The sequence below is a fragment of the Salmo salar genome, chromosome 24 (assembly GCF_965601325.2).
Source record: "Salmo salar chromosome 24, fSalSal1, whole genome shotgun sequence".
Taxonomy (NCBI): Eukaryota; Metazoa; Chordata; class Actinopteri; order Salmoniformes; family Salmonidae; genus Salmo; species Salmo salar.
In genome coordinates this window covers 47,822,002-47,839,570 of record NC_138314.1, presented here as the reverse complement: position 1 = coordinate 47,839,570, position 17,569 = coordinate 47,822,002, and the positions used below count along the sequence as shown (strand labels likewise).

At 41.0% G+C, this 17,569-nt stretch overlaps 1 protein-coding gene across 1 annotated transcript in view; it reads left to right on the top strand.

Annotated features, from left to right (window-relative positions):
• parp8 (poly (ADP-ribose) polymerase family, member 8) overlaps positions 1-16,634 on the top strand; it is a 108,053-nt gene extending 91,419 nt beyond the window's left edge. The window contains exons 23-27 of the mRNA XM_082968739.1: positions 370-439; positions 5,743-5,816; positions 5,930-5,999; positions 9,861-9,945; positions 10,275-16,634. Of these exons, the coding sequence (XP_082824865.1) occupies positions 370-439; positions 5,743-5,816; positions 5,930-5,999; positions 9,861-9,945; positions 10,275-10,377 (402 nt within the window). The 3' untranslated portion in view covers positions 10,378-16,634. The remainder of the gene's footprint in view (positions 1-369; positions 440-5,742; positions 5,817-5,929; positions 6,000-9,860; positions 9,946-10,274) is intronic.
• The last annotated feature ends 935 nt before the right edge of the window (positions 16,635-17,569 follow it).

Below are 17,569 nucleotides of genomic sequence, written 5' to 3'. Positions count from 1 at the left end.
CTCTGATTGGCTATGGCGCAGCGGTCTGTGTCTGGTCCCGGACAAGACTGGCATGTTTTTTAGTAGGTTTTATTTACTGCAGTGTCTATTAATTGTCCAAACGCACGGCCGCTTTCCCATTCTATATTGCTATAGAATTCTCACAAATGCATTACTCTATGTCATTCCCAAACATTCTATGATTGTATGAAAATCACCATATTTAAATGTTCACTTCTCAGAATAAAAAATAAATAAAAAAGGCATTATATTCTTCCTGGGTGTGTATTTGAATAGATTTTTAATAAGATTTATTGTTGTTAAGACGCTGTCAGTTCCACTTTTTAAAGGCCTCTAATATTTTGGTTATTGTATTGTCTCTGTCTGCAGCTCCATGGCGCCATCTATGGGAGTGGAATCTATCTCAGCCCAATGTCAAGCATATCCTTTGGCTACTCAGGTATGTAAGTCTCGGATGGAGCAACAGCATTAGATCAGGGGTTAAGGACGGTTTCTCTTGGTAACTTTGAGAAGGGAAAAACAAATGGTTGTTTTAGATTAATTACCGTTCTGTCTATTTAAAATGAAATGTATTTATAAAGCCCTTTTTACATCAGCTGATATCTCAAAGTGCTGTACAGAAACCCAGCCTAAAACCCCCAAACAGAAAGCAATGCAGGATGTAGAAGAACGGGGGCTAGGAAAAACTCCCTAGAAAGGCAGGAACGTAGGAAGAAACCTAGAGAGGAACCAGGCTCTGAGGGGTGGCCACTCCTCTTCTGGCTGTGCCGGGTGGATATTATAACAGAACATGGCCAAGATGTTCAAATGTTCATAGATGACCAGCAGGGTCAAATAATAATAATCACAGTGGTTGTCGAGGGTGCAACATGGCAGCACCTCAGGAGTAAATGTCAGCTGGCTTTTCATAGCCGATCATTCAGAGTTCGAGACAGCAGGTGCAGTAGAGAGAGAGAGTCAAAAACTGCAGGTCCGGGACAATGTAGCATGCCCGGTGAACAGGTCAGGGTTCCATAGTCGCAGGCAGAACAGTTGAAACTGGAGCAGCAGCATGACCAGGTGAACTGAGGACAGCAAGGAGTCATCAAGCCAGGTATTCCTGAGGCATGGTCCCAGGGCTCAGGTCCTCTGGGAGGGGAGGGAGAGAAGGAAAGAGAGAATTAGAGGGAGCATACTTAAATTCACAGAGGACACTGGATAAGACAGGAGAAATACTCCAGATATAACAGACTGACCCTAGCCCCCCGACACATAAACTACTGCAGCATAAATACTGGAGGCTGAGACAGGAGGGGTCAGGAGACACTGTGGCCCCATCCGATGATACCCCCGGACAGGGCCGAACAGGCAGGATATAACCCCACCCACTTTGCCAAAGCACAGCCCCCACACCGCTAGAGGGATATCTTCAACCACCAACTTACTACCCTGACACAAGGCCGAGTATAGCACACGAAGATCTCCCTCATGGCACGAACCCGAGGGGGGGGCGCCAACCCGGACAGGAAGATCACGTCAGTGACTCAACTCACTCAAGTGACACACCCCTCCTAGGGACGGCATGGAAGAGCACCAGTAAGTCAGTGACTCATCCCCCGTAATAGGGTTTGAGGCAGAGAATCCCAGTGGAGAGAGGGGGAAATGGCCAGGCAGAGACAGCAAGGACGGTTCGTCTCTCCAGTGCCTTGTCGGGCACCTTCGTAACCCTGGGCCAGACTACACTCAATCATAGGACCTACTGAAGAGATGAGTCTTCAATAAAGACTTAAAGGTCGAGACCGAGTCTGCGTCGCTCACATGGATAGGCAAACCATTCCATAAAAATGGAGCTCTATAGGAGAAAGCCCTGCCTCCAGCAGTTTTCTGAGGAATTCTAGGGACAATAAGGAGGCCTGCGTCTTGTGACCGTAGCGTACGTGTAGGTATGTACAGCAGGACCAAATCGGAAAGATAGGTAGGAGCAAGCCCATGTAATGCTTTGTAGGTTAGCAGTAAAACCTTGAAATCAGCCCTTGCCTTAACAGGAAGCCAGTGTAGAGAAGCTAGCACTGGAGTAATATGATCAAATTTTGGGGTTCTAGTCAAGATTCTAGCAGCCGTGTTTAGCACTAATTTTATTTTATTTAGCGCTTTATCCAGGTAGCCAGGGAGTGGAACATTGCAGTAGTCTAATCTAGAAGTGACAAAAGCATGGATTAGCTTTTCTGCATCATTTTTGGACAAAACATTTCTGATTTTTGCAATGTTACAAAGATGGAAAATAATCTGTCCTTGAAATATTCTTGATATGTTCGTCAAAAGAGAGATCAGGGTCCAGAGTAACGCTGAGGTCCTTCACAGTTTTATTTGAGACAACTGTACAACCATCAAGATTAATTGTCAGGTCCAACAGAAGATCTCTTTGTTTCTTGGGACCTAGAACTAGCATCTCTGTTTTGTCCAAGTTTAAAAGTAAAACATTTGCCACCATCCCCTTCCTTATGTCTGAAACACAGGCTTCCAGGGAGGGCAATTTTGGGGCTTCACCATGTTTCATCGAAATGTACAGCTGTGTATCGTCTGCATAGCAGTGAAAGTTAACATTATGTTTCCGAATGACATCACCAACAGGTAAAATATATAATGAAAACAAGAGTGGTCCTAAAACAGAACCTTGAGGAACACCGAGACTTAGGAGGGCCAAGCAAAGGAAGCAGCTCTTTCAGTAGTTTAGTTGGAATAGGGTCCTGAAGGTTTAGAGGCCATGACTATTTTCATGAATGTGTCAAGAGATATAGGATTAAAAAACTTGAGTGTCTCCATTGATATTAGATCCTGGCAGTGTTGTGCAGACTCAGGACAACTGAGCTTTGGAGAAATACGCAGATTTAAAGAGGAGTCAATAATTTGCTTTCTAATGATCATGATATTTTCGTCAAAGAAGTTAGAATGAATTCATCACTGCTGAAGTGAAAGCCATCCTCTTCGGGAATGCTTATTTTTAGTTAGCTTTGGGACAGTATCAAAAATACATTTTGGATTGATCTTATTTTCCTCAAATAAGTTGGAAAAATAGGATAATCGAGCAGCAGTGAGGGGTCTTCGATACTGCACGGTACTGTCTTTCCAAGCTAGTCGGAAGACATCCAGTTTAGTGGAGCTCCATTTCCGTTCCAATTTTCTGGAAGCTTGCTTCAGGGCTCGGGTATTTTCTGTATACCAGGGAACTAGTTTCTTGTGACAAATATTTATTTATTTATTGGGTATTACAGCTTACATTTAGTTCCTCAGTTAGGTGGTTAACCTCTTACATCTAGATGTTCCGCTAGCGGAACACCTGCTCCAATATCCAATGATAGGCGTGGCGCGAATTACAAATTCCTCAAAAATACAAAAACTTCAATTTTTCAAACATATGACTATTTCACAGCATTTTAAAGACAAGACTCTCCTTTATCTAACCACACTGTCCGATTTCAAAAAGGCTTTACAGCGAAAGCAAAACATTAGATTATGTCAGCAGAGTACCAAGCCAGAAATAATCAGACACCCATTTTTCAAGCTAGCATATAATGTCACAAAAACCCAGAAGACAGCTAAATGCAGCACTAACCTTTGATGATCTTCATCAGATGACACACCTAGGACATTATGTTATACAATACATGCATGTTTTGTTCAATCAAGTTCATATTTATATCAATAAACAGCTTTTTACATTAGCATGTGACGTTCAGAACTAGCATACCCCCCGCAAACTTCCGGGGAATTTGCTAACAATTTACTAAATTACTCACGATAAACGTTCACAAAAAGCATAACAATTATTTTAAGAATTATAGATACAGAACTCCTCTATGCACTCGATATGTCCGATTTTAAAATAGCTTTTTGGTGAAAGCACATTTTGCAATATTCTAAGTACATAGCCCAGCCATCACGGGCTAGCTATTTAGACACCCGGCAAGTTTAGCACTCACCAATATCAGATTTACTATTATAAAAGTTTGATTACCTTTTGTTGTCTTCGTCAGAATGCACTCCCAGAACTGCTACTTCAATAACAAATGTTGGTTTGGTCCAAAATAATTCATCGTTATATCCGAATAGCGGCGTTTTGTTCGTGCGTCCCAGACACTATCCGAAATGGTAAATCAGGGTCGTGCGCATGGCGCAATTCGTGACAAAAAAAATCGAAATATTCCATTACCGTACTTCGAAGCATGTCAACCGCTGTTTAAAATCCATTTTTATGCCATTTTTCTCATAAAAAAGTGATAATATTCCGACCGGGAATGTCCATTTAGCTAAACAGAGGAAAGAAAACAAAGCTTTCGGTCGACGCGGGCACGAGCCTGAGTCTCACAGTACTGTAACCAGCCACCACCCAAACGCGCTACTTTGTTTCAGCCAGAGCCTGCAAAGCCACGATTCAGCGTTTTGCCGCCTTCTGAGAGCCTATGGCAGCCGTAGGAAGTGTCACGGGACAGCTAAGATCCTCACTCTTCAATAAACAGAGACAAGAAGAACGACACCTTGTCAGACAGGCCACTTCCTGCATGAAATCTTCTCAGGTTTTTGCCTGTCATATGAGTTCTGTTATACTCACAGACACCATTCAAACAGTTTTAGAAACTTTAGGGTGTTTTCTATCCAAAGCCAATAATTATATGCATATTCTAGTTACTGGGCAGGAGTAGTAACCAGATTAAATCGGGTACGTTTTTTATCCAGCCGTGAAAATACTGCCCCCTAGCCATAACAGGTTAACTGATTTTTGTACTCCAACGTCGTTGGGTAGGTGGAGGGAGTCTGGAAAGACATCTAGGAATCTTTGTGTTGTACGAGAATTTATAGCACGGCTTTCGATGATCCTTGGTTGGGGTCTGAGCAGATTATTTGTTGCGATTGCAAACGTAATAAGACAGTGGTCCGATAGTTCAGGATGATGAGGAACAACATTAAGATCCACAATATTTATTCCATGGGACAAAACTAGATCAGGAGTATGACTGTGGCAGTGAGTAGGTCCAGAAACATGTTGGACAAAACCCACTGAGTCGATGATGGCTCCGAAAGCCTTTTGGAGTCTGTCAGTGGACTTTTCCATGTGAATATTGAAGTCACCAAAAATATGAATGTTATCTGCCATGTCTACAAGGTCAGATAGGAATTCAGGGAACTCAGTGAGGAACGATGTATACGGCCCAGTAGCTATAAAAAGTGATTGAGTAGGCTGCATAGATTTCATGACTAGAAGCTCAAAAGATGAAAACGCAGTCATTTTCTGGGGTCAAAATTTAAATTTGCTATTGTAAATGTTAGCAACACCTCTGTCTTTGCAGGATACGCGGGGGATATGGTCACTAGTGTAACCAGGAGGAGAGGCCTCATTTAACACTGTAAATGAATGTTTCAGTAAGGCCAATCACATCAAAATTATATGATCAGTGATTAGTTAATTGACTATAACTGCCTTGGAAGTGAGGGATCTAACATTAATTAGCCCTATTATTTTGAGATGTGAGATATCACAATCTCTTTCAATAATGACATGAATGGAGGTCTGCTGCCTCCACCCATTGTGGAGCTAGAGGAGTTAGAGCCCTGTTTTAAATGAATTACCGTTCTGTCTATTTAAAATGTAATAGTTGTTTTGGAGGAATTATAATTCTGTCTATTTAAAATGTGATTATTGTTGAAATAGACAAAATGTTTCATGCTCGTGATCACTTCTAAAAATTGATCTTTCTCTCCATTCAGGGATGAACAAAAAGCAACAGCAGGTTGCTTCAAAAGACCAAACTGCGACAAACAAGACCAACTTACATTTGCAGGTTAGCATGAGGACATTTACACTTTTGCAAGGTGTTGATGGAACAGGGGTTAAAATGGAATATTCTGGGGGAAAATGAACATTTCTATTCACTAGAGTTGTTTCCTTTTGCAGTCAACAAAGAAAGGACAGCAGCCCCAGTTTTTGCAAAGTCGGAACCTAAAGTGCATAGCCTTATGTGAAGGTACGTATGTGCTCTGGGCTGGGGTCGTCACCAACTTCTATACTCCTATGAGATTGGCGCCGGAGAAGATGGCTGCCATTTTACGGGCTCCTAACCAATTGTGCTATTTCGTTTTTTTTTGTTTTTCTGGCATTGTTTGTAGCTTATTTTTGTACATAATGTGTCTGCCGTCATCTCTTATCACCGAAAAGAGCTTCTGGATATTAGAGCAGCGATTACACAACTCAAACTGGACGAAGATTTTTTTTTCTTTAACGAGTCGGACACGAAGGACTTACTGTTGACACCGGACCAGGCCCAAATCCCCATCATACGCATTAAGAAGAGATGCCGATACAGAGGACGCAGATACGGGTGCCTTGTGAGAATTCGTCGGCGAGTGGGTAACCCACCTCTAGCGTCTATCCTATTGGCCAACGTGCAATCATTGGAGAATAAACTGGATGAGCTCCGTTCAAGACTATCCTACCAACGGGACATTAAAAACTATAATATCTTATGTTTCACTGAGTTGTGGCTGAACGGCAACATGGATAATATATAGTTGGCTGGGTTTTCCATGAATGAGCAACATAGAACAGCTGCCTCCGGAGTAAGACAAGGGGTGGTGGTCTGTGTCTATTTATAAATAACAGATGGTGCACAAAATCTAATATTAAAGAAGTCTCGAGGTTTTGCTTGGTTGAGGTAGAGTATCTCATGATAAGCTGTAGACTACACTATTTATCAAGAGAGTTTTCATCTATATTATTTCATAGCTGTCTATTTACCACCACAAACTGATGCTGGCACTAAAACTGCACTCAACGAGCTGTATAAGGCCATAAGTAAACAAGAAAATGCTCATCCGGAGGCGGTGCTCCTAGTGGCCGTGGACTTTAATGCAGGCCAACTTAAATCCGTTTTACCTCATTTCTACCAGCATGTTAAATGTGCAACCAGAGGAAAAAAATCTCAAGACCATCTTTACTCCACACACGGAGACACGTACAAAGCTCGCCCTCCATTTGGCAAATCTGACCATAATTCTATCCTCCTGATCCTTGCTTACAATCAAAAACTAAAGCAGGAAGTACCAGTGACTTGCCTAATAAGGAAGTGGTCAGATGAAGCAGATGCTAAGCTACAGGACTGTTTTGCTGCACAGACTGGAATATGTTCCGGGATTCATCCGATGGCATTGAGGAGTATACCACATCAGTCACCGGCTTCATCAATAAGTGCATCGATGATGTCGTCCCCAAAGTGACCGTACATACATACCAGAACCCTTGGATTACAGGCAACATCGGCACCGAGCTAAAGCCTAGAGATGCCGCGTTCATGGAGCCGGTCTCTAACCCTGACACTTATAAGAATCCCGCTATGCCCTCCGACGAACCATCAAACAGGCAAAGCGTTAGTACAGGACTAAGAGTATGGACTACAAAGGGAAACCCAGCCGCAAGCTGCCCAGTGACACGAGCTTACCTGACAAGCTAAATTATTTCTATGCGCGCTTCGAAGCAAACAATACTGAAGCATGCATGTGAGCACCAGCTGTTCTGGATGACTGTGTGATCACGCTCTCTGTAGCCGATGTGAGTAAGACCTTTAAACAGGTCAAAATTCACAAAGCCGCAGGGCCAGACGGATTACCAGGATGTGTGCTTCGAGCATGCACTGACCAACTGGCAAGTGTCACTGACATTTTCAACCTGTCCCTGACCGAGTCTGTAATACCTACATGTTTCAAGCACTCCACCATAGTCCCTGTGCCCAAGAACACTAAGATGAACTGCCTAAATGACTACCGACCCGTAGCACTCACGTCTGTAGCCATGAAGTGCTTAGAAAGGCTGGTCATGACTCACATCAACACCATCATCCCAGAAATCCTAGACCCACTCCAATTTGCATACCGCCCCAACCGATCCACAGATGACGCAATCTCAATTGCATTCCACACTGCCCTTTCCCACCTGGACAAAAGGAACACCTACGTGAGAATGCTATTCATTGACTACAGCTCAGCGTTCAACACCGTAATGCCCTCAAAGCTCTTCACTAAGCTAAGGACCCTGGGACTAAACACCTTCCTCTGCAACTGGATCCTGGATTTCCTGATGGGCCTCCCCGAGGTAGTAAGGATAGGTAACAACACATCTGCCACATTGATCCTCAACACAGGGGCCCTTCAGAGGTGCGTGCTTAGTCCCCTTCTGTCCTCCCTGTTCACCCATGACTGCGTGGCCAAGCATGACTCTAACACCATCATTCAGTTGGCCGACGACACAACGGTGGTAGGCTTGATCACTGACAACGATGAGACAGCCTATAGGGAGGAGGTCAGAGACCTGGCAGTGTGGTGCCAAGACAACAACCTCTCCCTCAATGTGATTAAGACAAAGGAGATGATCGTAGACTACAGGAAAAGGAGGGCTTCAAATTCCTTGGTGTCCACATCACAAACAAACTAACATGGTCTAACCACGCCAAGAGGGCACAACAACGCCTATTCCCCCTCAGGAGACTGAAAAGATTTGGCATGGGTCCTCAGATCCTCAAAAAGTTATACAGCTGCACCATATAGAGAATCCTGACTGGTTGCAAAACCGCCTGGTATGGCAACTGCTCGGCCTCCGACCGCAAGGCGCTACAGAGGGTAGTGCATACGGCCCATGTAAATCACTCAGTACATCACTGGGGCCAAGCTTCCTGCCATCCAGGACCTTTATAACAAGCGGTGTCAAAGGAAGGCCCTAAAAATTGCCAAAGACTCCAGCCACTGTAGTCATAGACTGTTCTCTCTGCTACCGCACGGCAAGCGGTACTGGAGCGCCAAGTCTTGATCCAAAAGGCGTCTTAACAGCCTCTACCCCCAAGTCATAAGACTACTGAACAGCTAATCAAATGGCTACCCGGACTATTTGCATTGTTGTTGTCGTCCCCCCTCCCCCCCCCCCTTTTTTGCACTGCTGCTACTCACTGTTTATTATCTATGCATAGTCACTTTAATAACTCTACCTACATGTACATATTACCTTAATTACCTTGACTAGCCTGTACCCCCACACACTGACTCGGTACCGACCGGTACCCCCTGTATATAGCCTCGTTATTGTTATTTTAATTGTTGCTCTTTTATTTAAAAAATTACTTTAGTTTATTTAGTAAATATTTTTCTTAAAACTGCATTGTTGGTTAAGGGCTTCTAAGTAAGCATTTCACTGTAAGTATTCAGCACATGTGATAAATACAATTTGATTTGATTTAACAAAGTCATAAATCCCACATATTTCTCGAATGGATCTTTTTAAAATGTGATTTAAAACTAACCCTGACCTTAACCACACTGCTAACCTTACGCTTTACTCAAACCTGAAAGGATCATCAAAAAGATATTTTGACTTTGTGGCTGTGGAATCTGACTTTGTGGCTGTGGAATCTGACTTTGTGGCTGTGAAATCTGACTTTGTCGCTGTGGAATCTGACTTTGTGGCTGTGGAATCTGACTTTGTGGCTGTGGAATCTGACTTTGTAGCTGTGAAATCTGACTTTGTCGCTGTGGAATCTGACTTTGTGGCTGTGGAATCTGACTTTGTGGCTGTGGAATCTGACTTTGTGGCTGTGGAATCTGACTTTGTGGCTGTGGAATCTGACTTTGTGACTGTGGAATCTAACTTTGTCGCTGTGGAATCTGACTTTGTGGCTGTGGAATCTGACTTTGTTGGTGTGGAATCTGACTTTGTGGCTTTGGAATCTAGTGGAAACCCTGGGCTGGAGCAACCACAGAACAACAATGGAGAATTTATTAACTGATAACATATATGTGAACTAAATGTTAATATATATTTATATGTCCTTCTCTGTCTCTTCCAGTCATCACGTCCCCTGACCTGCACAAACATGGAGACATCTGGGTCGTCCCAAACACCGACCACGTCTGTACACGCTTCTTCTTCGTGTAAGTATACGACCACATCTGTACACGCTTCTTCCTACGTGTAAATATACGACCACGTCTGTACACGCTTCTTCCTACGTATCAGTAGTAAAAACACGACAGTGTTTATACAGACAGTGGTGTTAAATTCATCAAATCAGACTGTCTGTATTTCCTTTCGACAAACCCAAAGAGAGGTTTTACATCTCAATAATATAGTTGATATTACAAGTGAACATTTCAACTTTTATCTCAGTTTAAAAGCTGGAGTGCCAACTATGAATATGTTCTGATCACAGTGTTGGTAGTTCCCGAGGATATGATATTATTGTGTGTTTCTTCTGATCCAGCTATGAAGATGGCCAGGTGGGAGATACAAGCATCAACACACAAGACGCTGGCATCCATCGAGAGATCTTACGAGTCATTGGCAATCAGACTGCCACGGGATGAACCTCACCGAAAATGGAAAATGTCCTTCCCGTAATACTCCTGCCGCCACCTCCCGGCTCCAAGCTGCATTATTGAGCTGCGGTAGCCGCGTCGTAACAAGTGTGTTTCCGACCAATGTAAAGAACACATCAACAACTTAGCAAAAGTTTGAAATCTTCAATGGGAAAAACTACAAGTGTTTTTAACCTTGGTGAAATCGACAACACATATTTACAACTGAAACACAGCAAAACTCTTTAGGGAAGAACACATTTTGCTAAGTTTATAAATACTATGAAGAATCCCCGCTTTTTCTGAAGACACGGTACGTCTCTCAGTTTGACTGATAAGTTTATAAATACTATGGAGAGTCCTGTTTTTCTGAAGACACGGTACGTCTCTCAGTTTGACTGATAAGTTTATAAATACTATGGAGAGTCCTGTTTTTCTGAAGACACGGTACATCTCTCAGTTTGACTGATAAGTTTATAAATACTATGGAGAGTCCTGTTTTTCTGAAGACACGGTACGTCTCTCAGTTTGACTTGATTGGGACGACTTCATTTATTTTGTAGAGAACATTTAAAACGGTAAAACTCTTTGGTGAATATTTTGAGACTTCTTGCTAGTAGATGTGGGACCTTTTCAGCAAAAAATAACAATATGTTCCCTTCCTGTCTAGAAAAAGGTCCCATCTATCTTACCTTATTTACTATAAAAGAGTTGTACCTTTTTAAAATACAATGTACTTTATGTATACCGAAGGTGTTTATATGCACTTTATTTTTCTTAATGTCATACATTTGTTCTAACAACTGGGTCATAATCTGAAAAACTTAAAAAGCCTTTTTTTTCCACTTGATTATTTTAAAATTAAACATTGTTGTATTTTCGACGGTGGTGTAATATGTTGGTTACCATTCCATGTAGACTGAGGGACACAACAATACATTGAGTAGAATATAAATAAAAGGCCAGGATTCAATCAGGACTGCAGAAGATCCGAGTTGTAGCTCGGATGACAATTAAAGCTGCAATATGTAACTTTTTTTTGGGGGGGGGGGGGGGGGGGGGGAGCTGGGAAATTCACATAGAAATGGGGGTACTAGATCCGTCATTCTCATTGAAAGCCACTCGAAGAAGTGGTAGATCTGTTCTATGTGCGCTATTTCTATGCTTCCCTTTCTTAAGTTTCGGTTTTTTTGCGTCTTTTACTTTCGGTTTTGTAACACCAGGTTCAAACAGCTGAAAATACAATATTTTTGGTTATGGAAAATATATTTTACAATATATTACCTACACTATACTTGCTTGTTTTGTTACATAAACGGAAATTAAGCAAACTGTTAGAAATTTAGCAACTAGGAAATAGCAGAGCGATTACTGCATAGTGCAACTTTAAAGGGAATTTCCCATTGAGCCGACATCTGCAGTGTTTACTTAGAAGGCCATCTCCTCGACCCGTGGGTAACATTGCCTTTAAATGGTGCGTCGCCCCAAAAGGCGGCGATTTGAATTGAAGTGTGTAAGAGCTTTCAATGAGACGTCATCAAACATGAGCAGAAATGTATGCTGTGTTAATTTAGGAAGTAGATTAGTTTCCTTCACATATCATACCAGGAAATGTATATATTGGTTTCTTCTCTTTTTATAGTGGGGGGGGGGTCTACTGGTTTACAATAGCAAAGACCTTGACTCCAGTCAAGAATAGATACATTTTATAAATTCACAAGTTCCACACACTTACCACTCACAACCAGTTTAAATAGAATAAAACGTATTTAAAAAAAAAAGCTATTCAGTATTAAAACATGTCAGATTGATCTTTATACTTTGATTAAAACTATGGGTATATGTGGACGTATAATCGGAGCCCCAATTAAAGAACATTTTAAAACGGTTCCTTTTGTTAGGAGGGTATGGGATCTCTATACATACTAAGCATTGGTGTTTGCTGCTTATTTATATATTTCTGTGCTTTTTAAAGACCAATCAGATCTCAGCTGTGCTTTTTAAAGACCAATCAGATCTCAGCTGTGCTTTTTAAAGACCAATCAGATATCAGCTGTGCTTTTTAAAGACCAATCAGAACTCAGCTGTGCTTTTAAAGACCAATCAGAGCTCAAATACTATCCCTTGTGTTCACTGTAAATTATATATTTATTATGAAATGATGATGGTTTAAAGTAGACATTGATATAAGTTATATAGGAAACCAACCACTCTGAACATTGATATTAGTCATATAGGAAACCAACCACTCTGAACATTGATATTAGTCATATAGGAAACTAACCACTCTGAACATTGATATTAGTTATATAGGAAACCAACCACTCTGAACATTGAGATTGGTCATATAGGAAACCAACCACTCTGAACATTGATATTGGTCATATAGGAAACCAACCACTCTGAACATTGATATTGGTCATATAGGAAACCAACCACTCTGAACATTGATATTGGTCATATAGGAAAACAACCACTCTGAACATTGATATTAGTTATATAGGAAACCAACCACTCTGAACATTGATATAAGTTATATAGGAAACCAACCACTCTGAACATTGATATTGGTCATATAGGAAACCAACCACTCTGAACATTGATATTAGTTATATAGGAAACCAACCAATCTGAACATTGTTATTGGTCATATAGGAAACCAACCACTCTGAACATTGATATTAGTTATATAGGAAACCAACCACTCTGAACATTGATATTAGTTATATAGGAAACTAACCACTCTGAACATTGATATTAGTTATATAGGAAACCAACCACTCTGAACATTGATATTGGTCATATAGGAAACCAACCACTCTGAACATTGATATTAGTTATATAGGAAACCAACCACTCTGAACATTGTTATTGGTCATATAGGAAACCAACCACTCTGAACATTGATATTAGTCATATAGGAAACCAACCACTCTGAACATTGATATTAGTTATATAGGAAACCAACCAATCTGAACATTGTTATTGGTCATATAGGAAACCAACCACTCTGAAGTTTATATTAGTCATATAGGAAACCAACCACTCTGAAGTTTATATTAGTCATATAGGAAACCAACCACTCTGAAGTTTATATTAGTCATATAGGAAACCAACCACTCTGAAGTTTATATTAGTCATACTGTAGGACACCAACCACTCTGAACAAAAAATACTGTAAGTCACAGGTCATATTTTTTTAATACATTTTTTTTATCACTAATGATTTTAAAGTTTAAATATATTTGACGTTATTGTAACAAATATAGGTAAATAAATAAATTTACATAACTTAGCAGACGCTCTAATCCAGAGTGATTTACAGGAGCAATTACAGTTCAGTGCCTTGCTCAAGGACACATCAATAGATTACTCACCCAGTTGGCTCAGGGATTCAAACCAGCGACCTTTCGGTTACTGGCCCAACACTCTTAACCGCTAGGCTAACTGCTCTTATCCGCTATGGCTACCTGCTCTTAACCGCAAGGCTCACTGCTCTTAACCTCTAGGCTACCTGCTGATTCACCGCTAGGCTACCTGCTCTACACCTCTAGGCTACCTTCTCTTAACCGCTAGGCTACATGCTCTTAACCGTTAGGCTACCTTCTCTTATCCGCTAGGCTACCTGCTCATTCACCGCTAGGCTACCTGCTCTACACCGCTAGGATACCTCCTCTTATCTGCTAGGCTACCTGCTCTAAACCACTAGGCTACCTGCTCATTCACCGCTAGGCTACCTGCTCTACACCGCTAGGATACCTCCTCTTATCTGCTAGGCTACCTGCTCTAAACCACTAGGCTACCTGCTCTACACCGCTAGGATACCTTCTCTTATCTGCTAGGCTACCTGCTCTAAACCACTAGGCTACCTGCCGCCCCACCGCTAGGCTATCTGCTCTTAACCGCTAGTCTAACTACTCTTAATCACTACCTACTCTTATCCGCTAGGCTACCTGCTCTTATCCGCTAGGCGCTAGGCTACCTGCTGTTAAACAATAGGCTACCTGCTCTTAATTGTTAGACTACCTGCTCTAAACCTTCAGGCTACCTTCTCTTAACTGCTAGGCTACCTGCCGTCCCACCGCTAGGCTATCGGCTCTTAACCGCTAGGCTATCGGCTCTTAACCGCTAGGCTACCTTCTCTTAATCGCAAGGTTCAGTGCTCTTAACCCCTAGGCTACCTGCTCTTCGCCGCTAGGCTTCCTGCTTTTAACTGATAGGCTACCTTCTCTTAACCGCTAGGCTACCTTCTCTTAACCGATAGGCTACCTGCTCTAAACCACTAGGCTACCTTCTCTTAACCACTAGGATACCTGCTCTTAACCCCTAGGCTACCTGCTCTTAACCGCTAGGCTACCTGCTCTTAACCGCTAGGCTACCTGCTCTTAACCCCTAGGCTACCTGCTCTAAACCACTAGGCTACCTTCTCTTAACCACTAGGATACCTGCTCTTAACCCCTAGGCTACCTGCTCTTAACCGCTAGGCTACCTGCTCTTAACCGCTAGGCTACCTGCTCTTAACCACTAGGCTACCTGCTCTTAACCCCTAGGCTTCCTGCTCTTAACCGCTAGGCTACCTGCTCTTAACCCCTAGGCTACCTGCTCTTAACCACTAGGCTACCTGCTCTTAACCGCTAGGCTACCTGCTCTTAACCCCTAGGCTACCTGCTCTAAACCACTAGGCTACCTTCTCTTAACCACTAGGATACCTGCTCTTAACCCCTAGGCTACCTGCTCTTAACCGCTAGGCTACCTGCTCTTAACCGCTAGGCTACCTGCTCTTAACCACTAGGCTACCTGCTCTTAACCGCTAGGCTTCCTGCTCTTAACCGCTAGGCTACCTGCTCTTAACCCCTAGGCTACCTGCTCTTAACCACTAGGCTACCTGCTCTTAACCCCTAGGCTTCCTGCTCATAACCCCTAGGCTACCTGCTCTTAACCGCTAGGCTACCTGCTCTTAACCGCTAGGCTACCTGCTCTTAACCGCTAGGATGCCTGCTCTTAACCCCTAGGCTACCTGCTCTTAACCGCTAGGCTACCTGCTCTTAACCGCTAGGATGCCTGCTCTTAACCCCTAGGCTACCTGCTCTTAACCGCTAGGCTACCTGCTCTTAACCGCTAGGATGCCTGCTCTTAACCACTAGGCTACCTGCTCTTAACCGCTAAGCTACCTGCTCTTAACCGCTAGGCTACCTGCTTTTAACCACTAGGCTACCTACTCTTAACCTGCCGCCACAAACATAGAAGACAGTGAAGGCAAATGAGCAACATGTTGTTTATTGCATAATTCAGTGACCAAATCACACTATTTCATATGATTTCATGTTAATATTTTTGCAATATCTGTCTTGGAATAGTAATGTGAACCTGATGTGAACCTACATGTCAATATACAGTGAATCACTGGTGGATGTTGATTTTGTGACATTTCATCTGTTATATCATGCTAACAGTCACAGTGTTGAGAACGGATATTACATTCATATATCAAACATTGTCAAATATATATAAAAAAAAAATCTGATTTGTTTTAAATATGCATGTTGTGTTAATGGATGAGAAATGATGTTCTGAAAAGATGATTTACTATTTGTGACTGATGGGATTATAATTTGATGTCTAATTCATTCATTATTCATTTAAATTCATGATCGCGTTTGTAATTTTAGCTACGGTAACACAGTATCATGAATCTCGTGAAAGAGGGAGGAGCACCAAGGGGAAGCATATTGTTGAACTGGAAGCATAATCATGTACATCAAGTGATGACAGCTCATGACTGTCAATTCAGAAGGAAGTCAAAAGTAAAAAAAAATAAATAATAATAATTCTACAGTTTCCCACTATGACAGGAAACCTAAATCGGTTGAATGGAGACTAATAAACAAACACAATATAATGGTCAGCAGTATATTTCCTTTGATCTACTTTGTGATTGAGTGTTTCTGTTCATCTGGAAGTCTTACTTTGTATTTTCTGCACAATTATAGTGAATAAAAGTATTCCATGATTATGCTATTTAGCATTTGGTGCCTTATAGACATGTGGATTAATGATAATATATTACAATACATATTGAATATATTGTAAATATTAACCACAACAAGGAGGCCAAATATTTTCTTTATTTGAGTTTTTATGGCTTTTTCTTTATTTTGCAAATTACTGGAGCTTTTTTTGGGGGGGGTCTTTTTACAAATTATGAAAATAGCAGTTTATGTACTTGTTTTTTGTTCATTAAATTCAAACTTGCTGAGAAACCACAATTTATATTTTACTGATGTTATTTATTTACTCAGATTAGTGTAAACCACAATTCTACCTTCATATGTATGTACGTGTATGTAAAATAAACTATATACATGTCATAAATATTATTAGAAATATAATCTAGCAAGGTCTTCATTTTCACAAATGTAATGTCAGTTGCATTGTGGGTCAACCTAAAGCAGCTGTGTACCATATAAATAATGTTGTTTTTTTTTTCTTCCCCTTCAGTGTTACATACCGTTAGTTGTAAGATGTGAAGAAGAGGTGTCCATAGAGTCCCTTTGACCTTCAGTGCATCCTGTACACGGCTCAGCTAGTCAGGTCCACATAAACATAGCTGGGAAATCATAGATATTAAAACACAATGAAAACGTTAAGTAATTGCATCCTACAGCTACTGCTGTCATGTACACTGTTGTCCTTTAGAGTTTTTACTTCTATAATGGAATTATAGAATATATATTTCACTGTATATGTCTATTCATATGTTATTATTTCACTGTATATGTCTATTAAGGTTATTATTTCACTGTATATGGCTATTAAGGTTATTATTTCACTGTATATGTCTATTAAGGTTATTATTTCACTGTATATGTCTAAGGTTATTATTTCACTGTATATGTCTATTAATGTGTTATTATTTCACTGTATATGTCTATTAATATGTTATTATTTCACTGTATATGTCTATTAATATGTTATTATTTCACTGTATATGTCTATTCATGTGTTATTATTTCACTGTATATGTCTATTAAGGTTATTATTTCACTGTATATGTCTAAGGTTATTTCACTGTATATGTCTAAGGTTATTATTTCACTGTATATGTCTATTAATGTGTTATTATTTCACTGTATATGTCTATTACGGTTATTATTTCACTGTATATGTCTATTCATGTTATTATTTCACTGTATATGTCTAT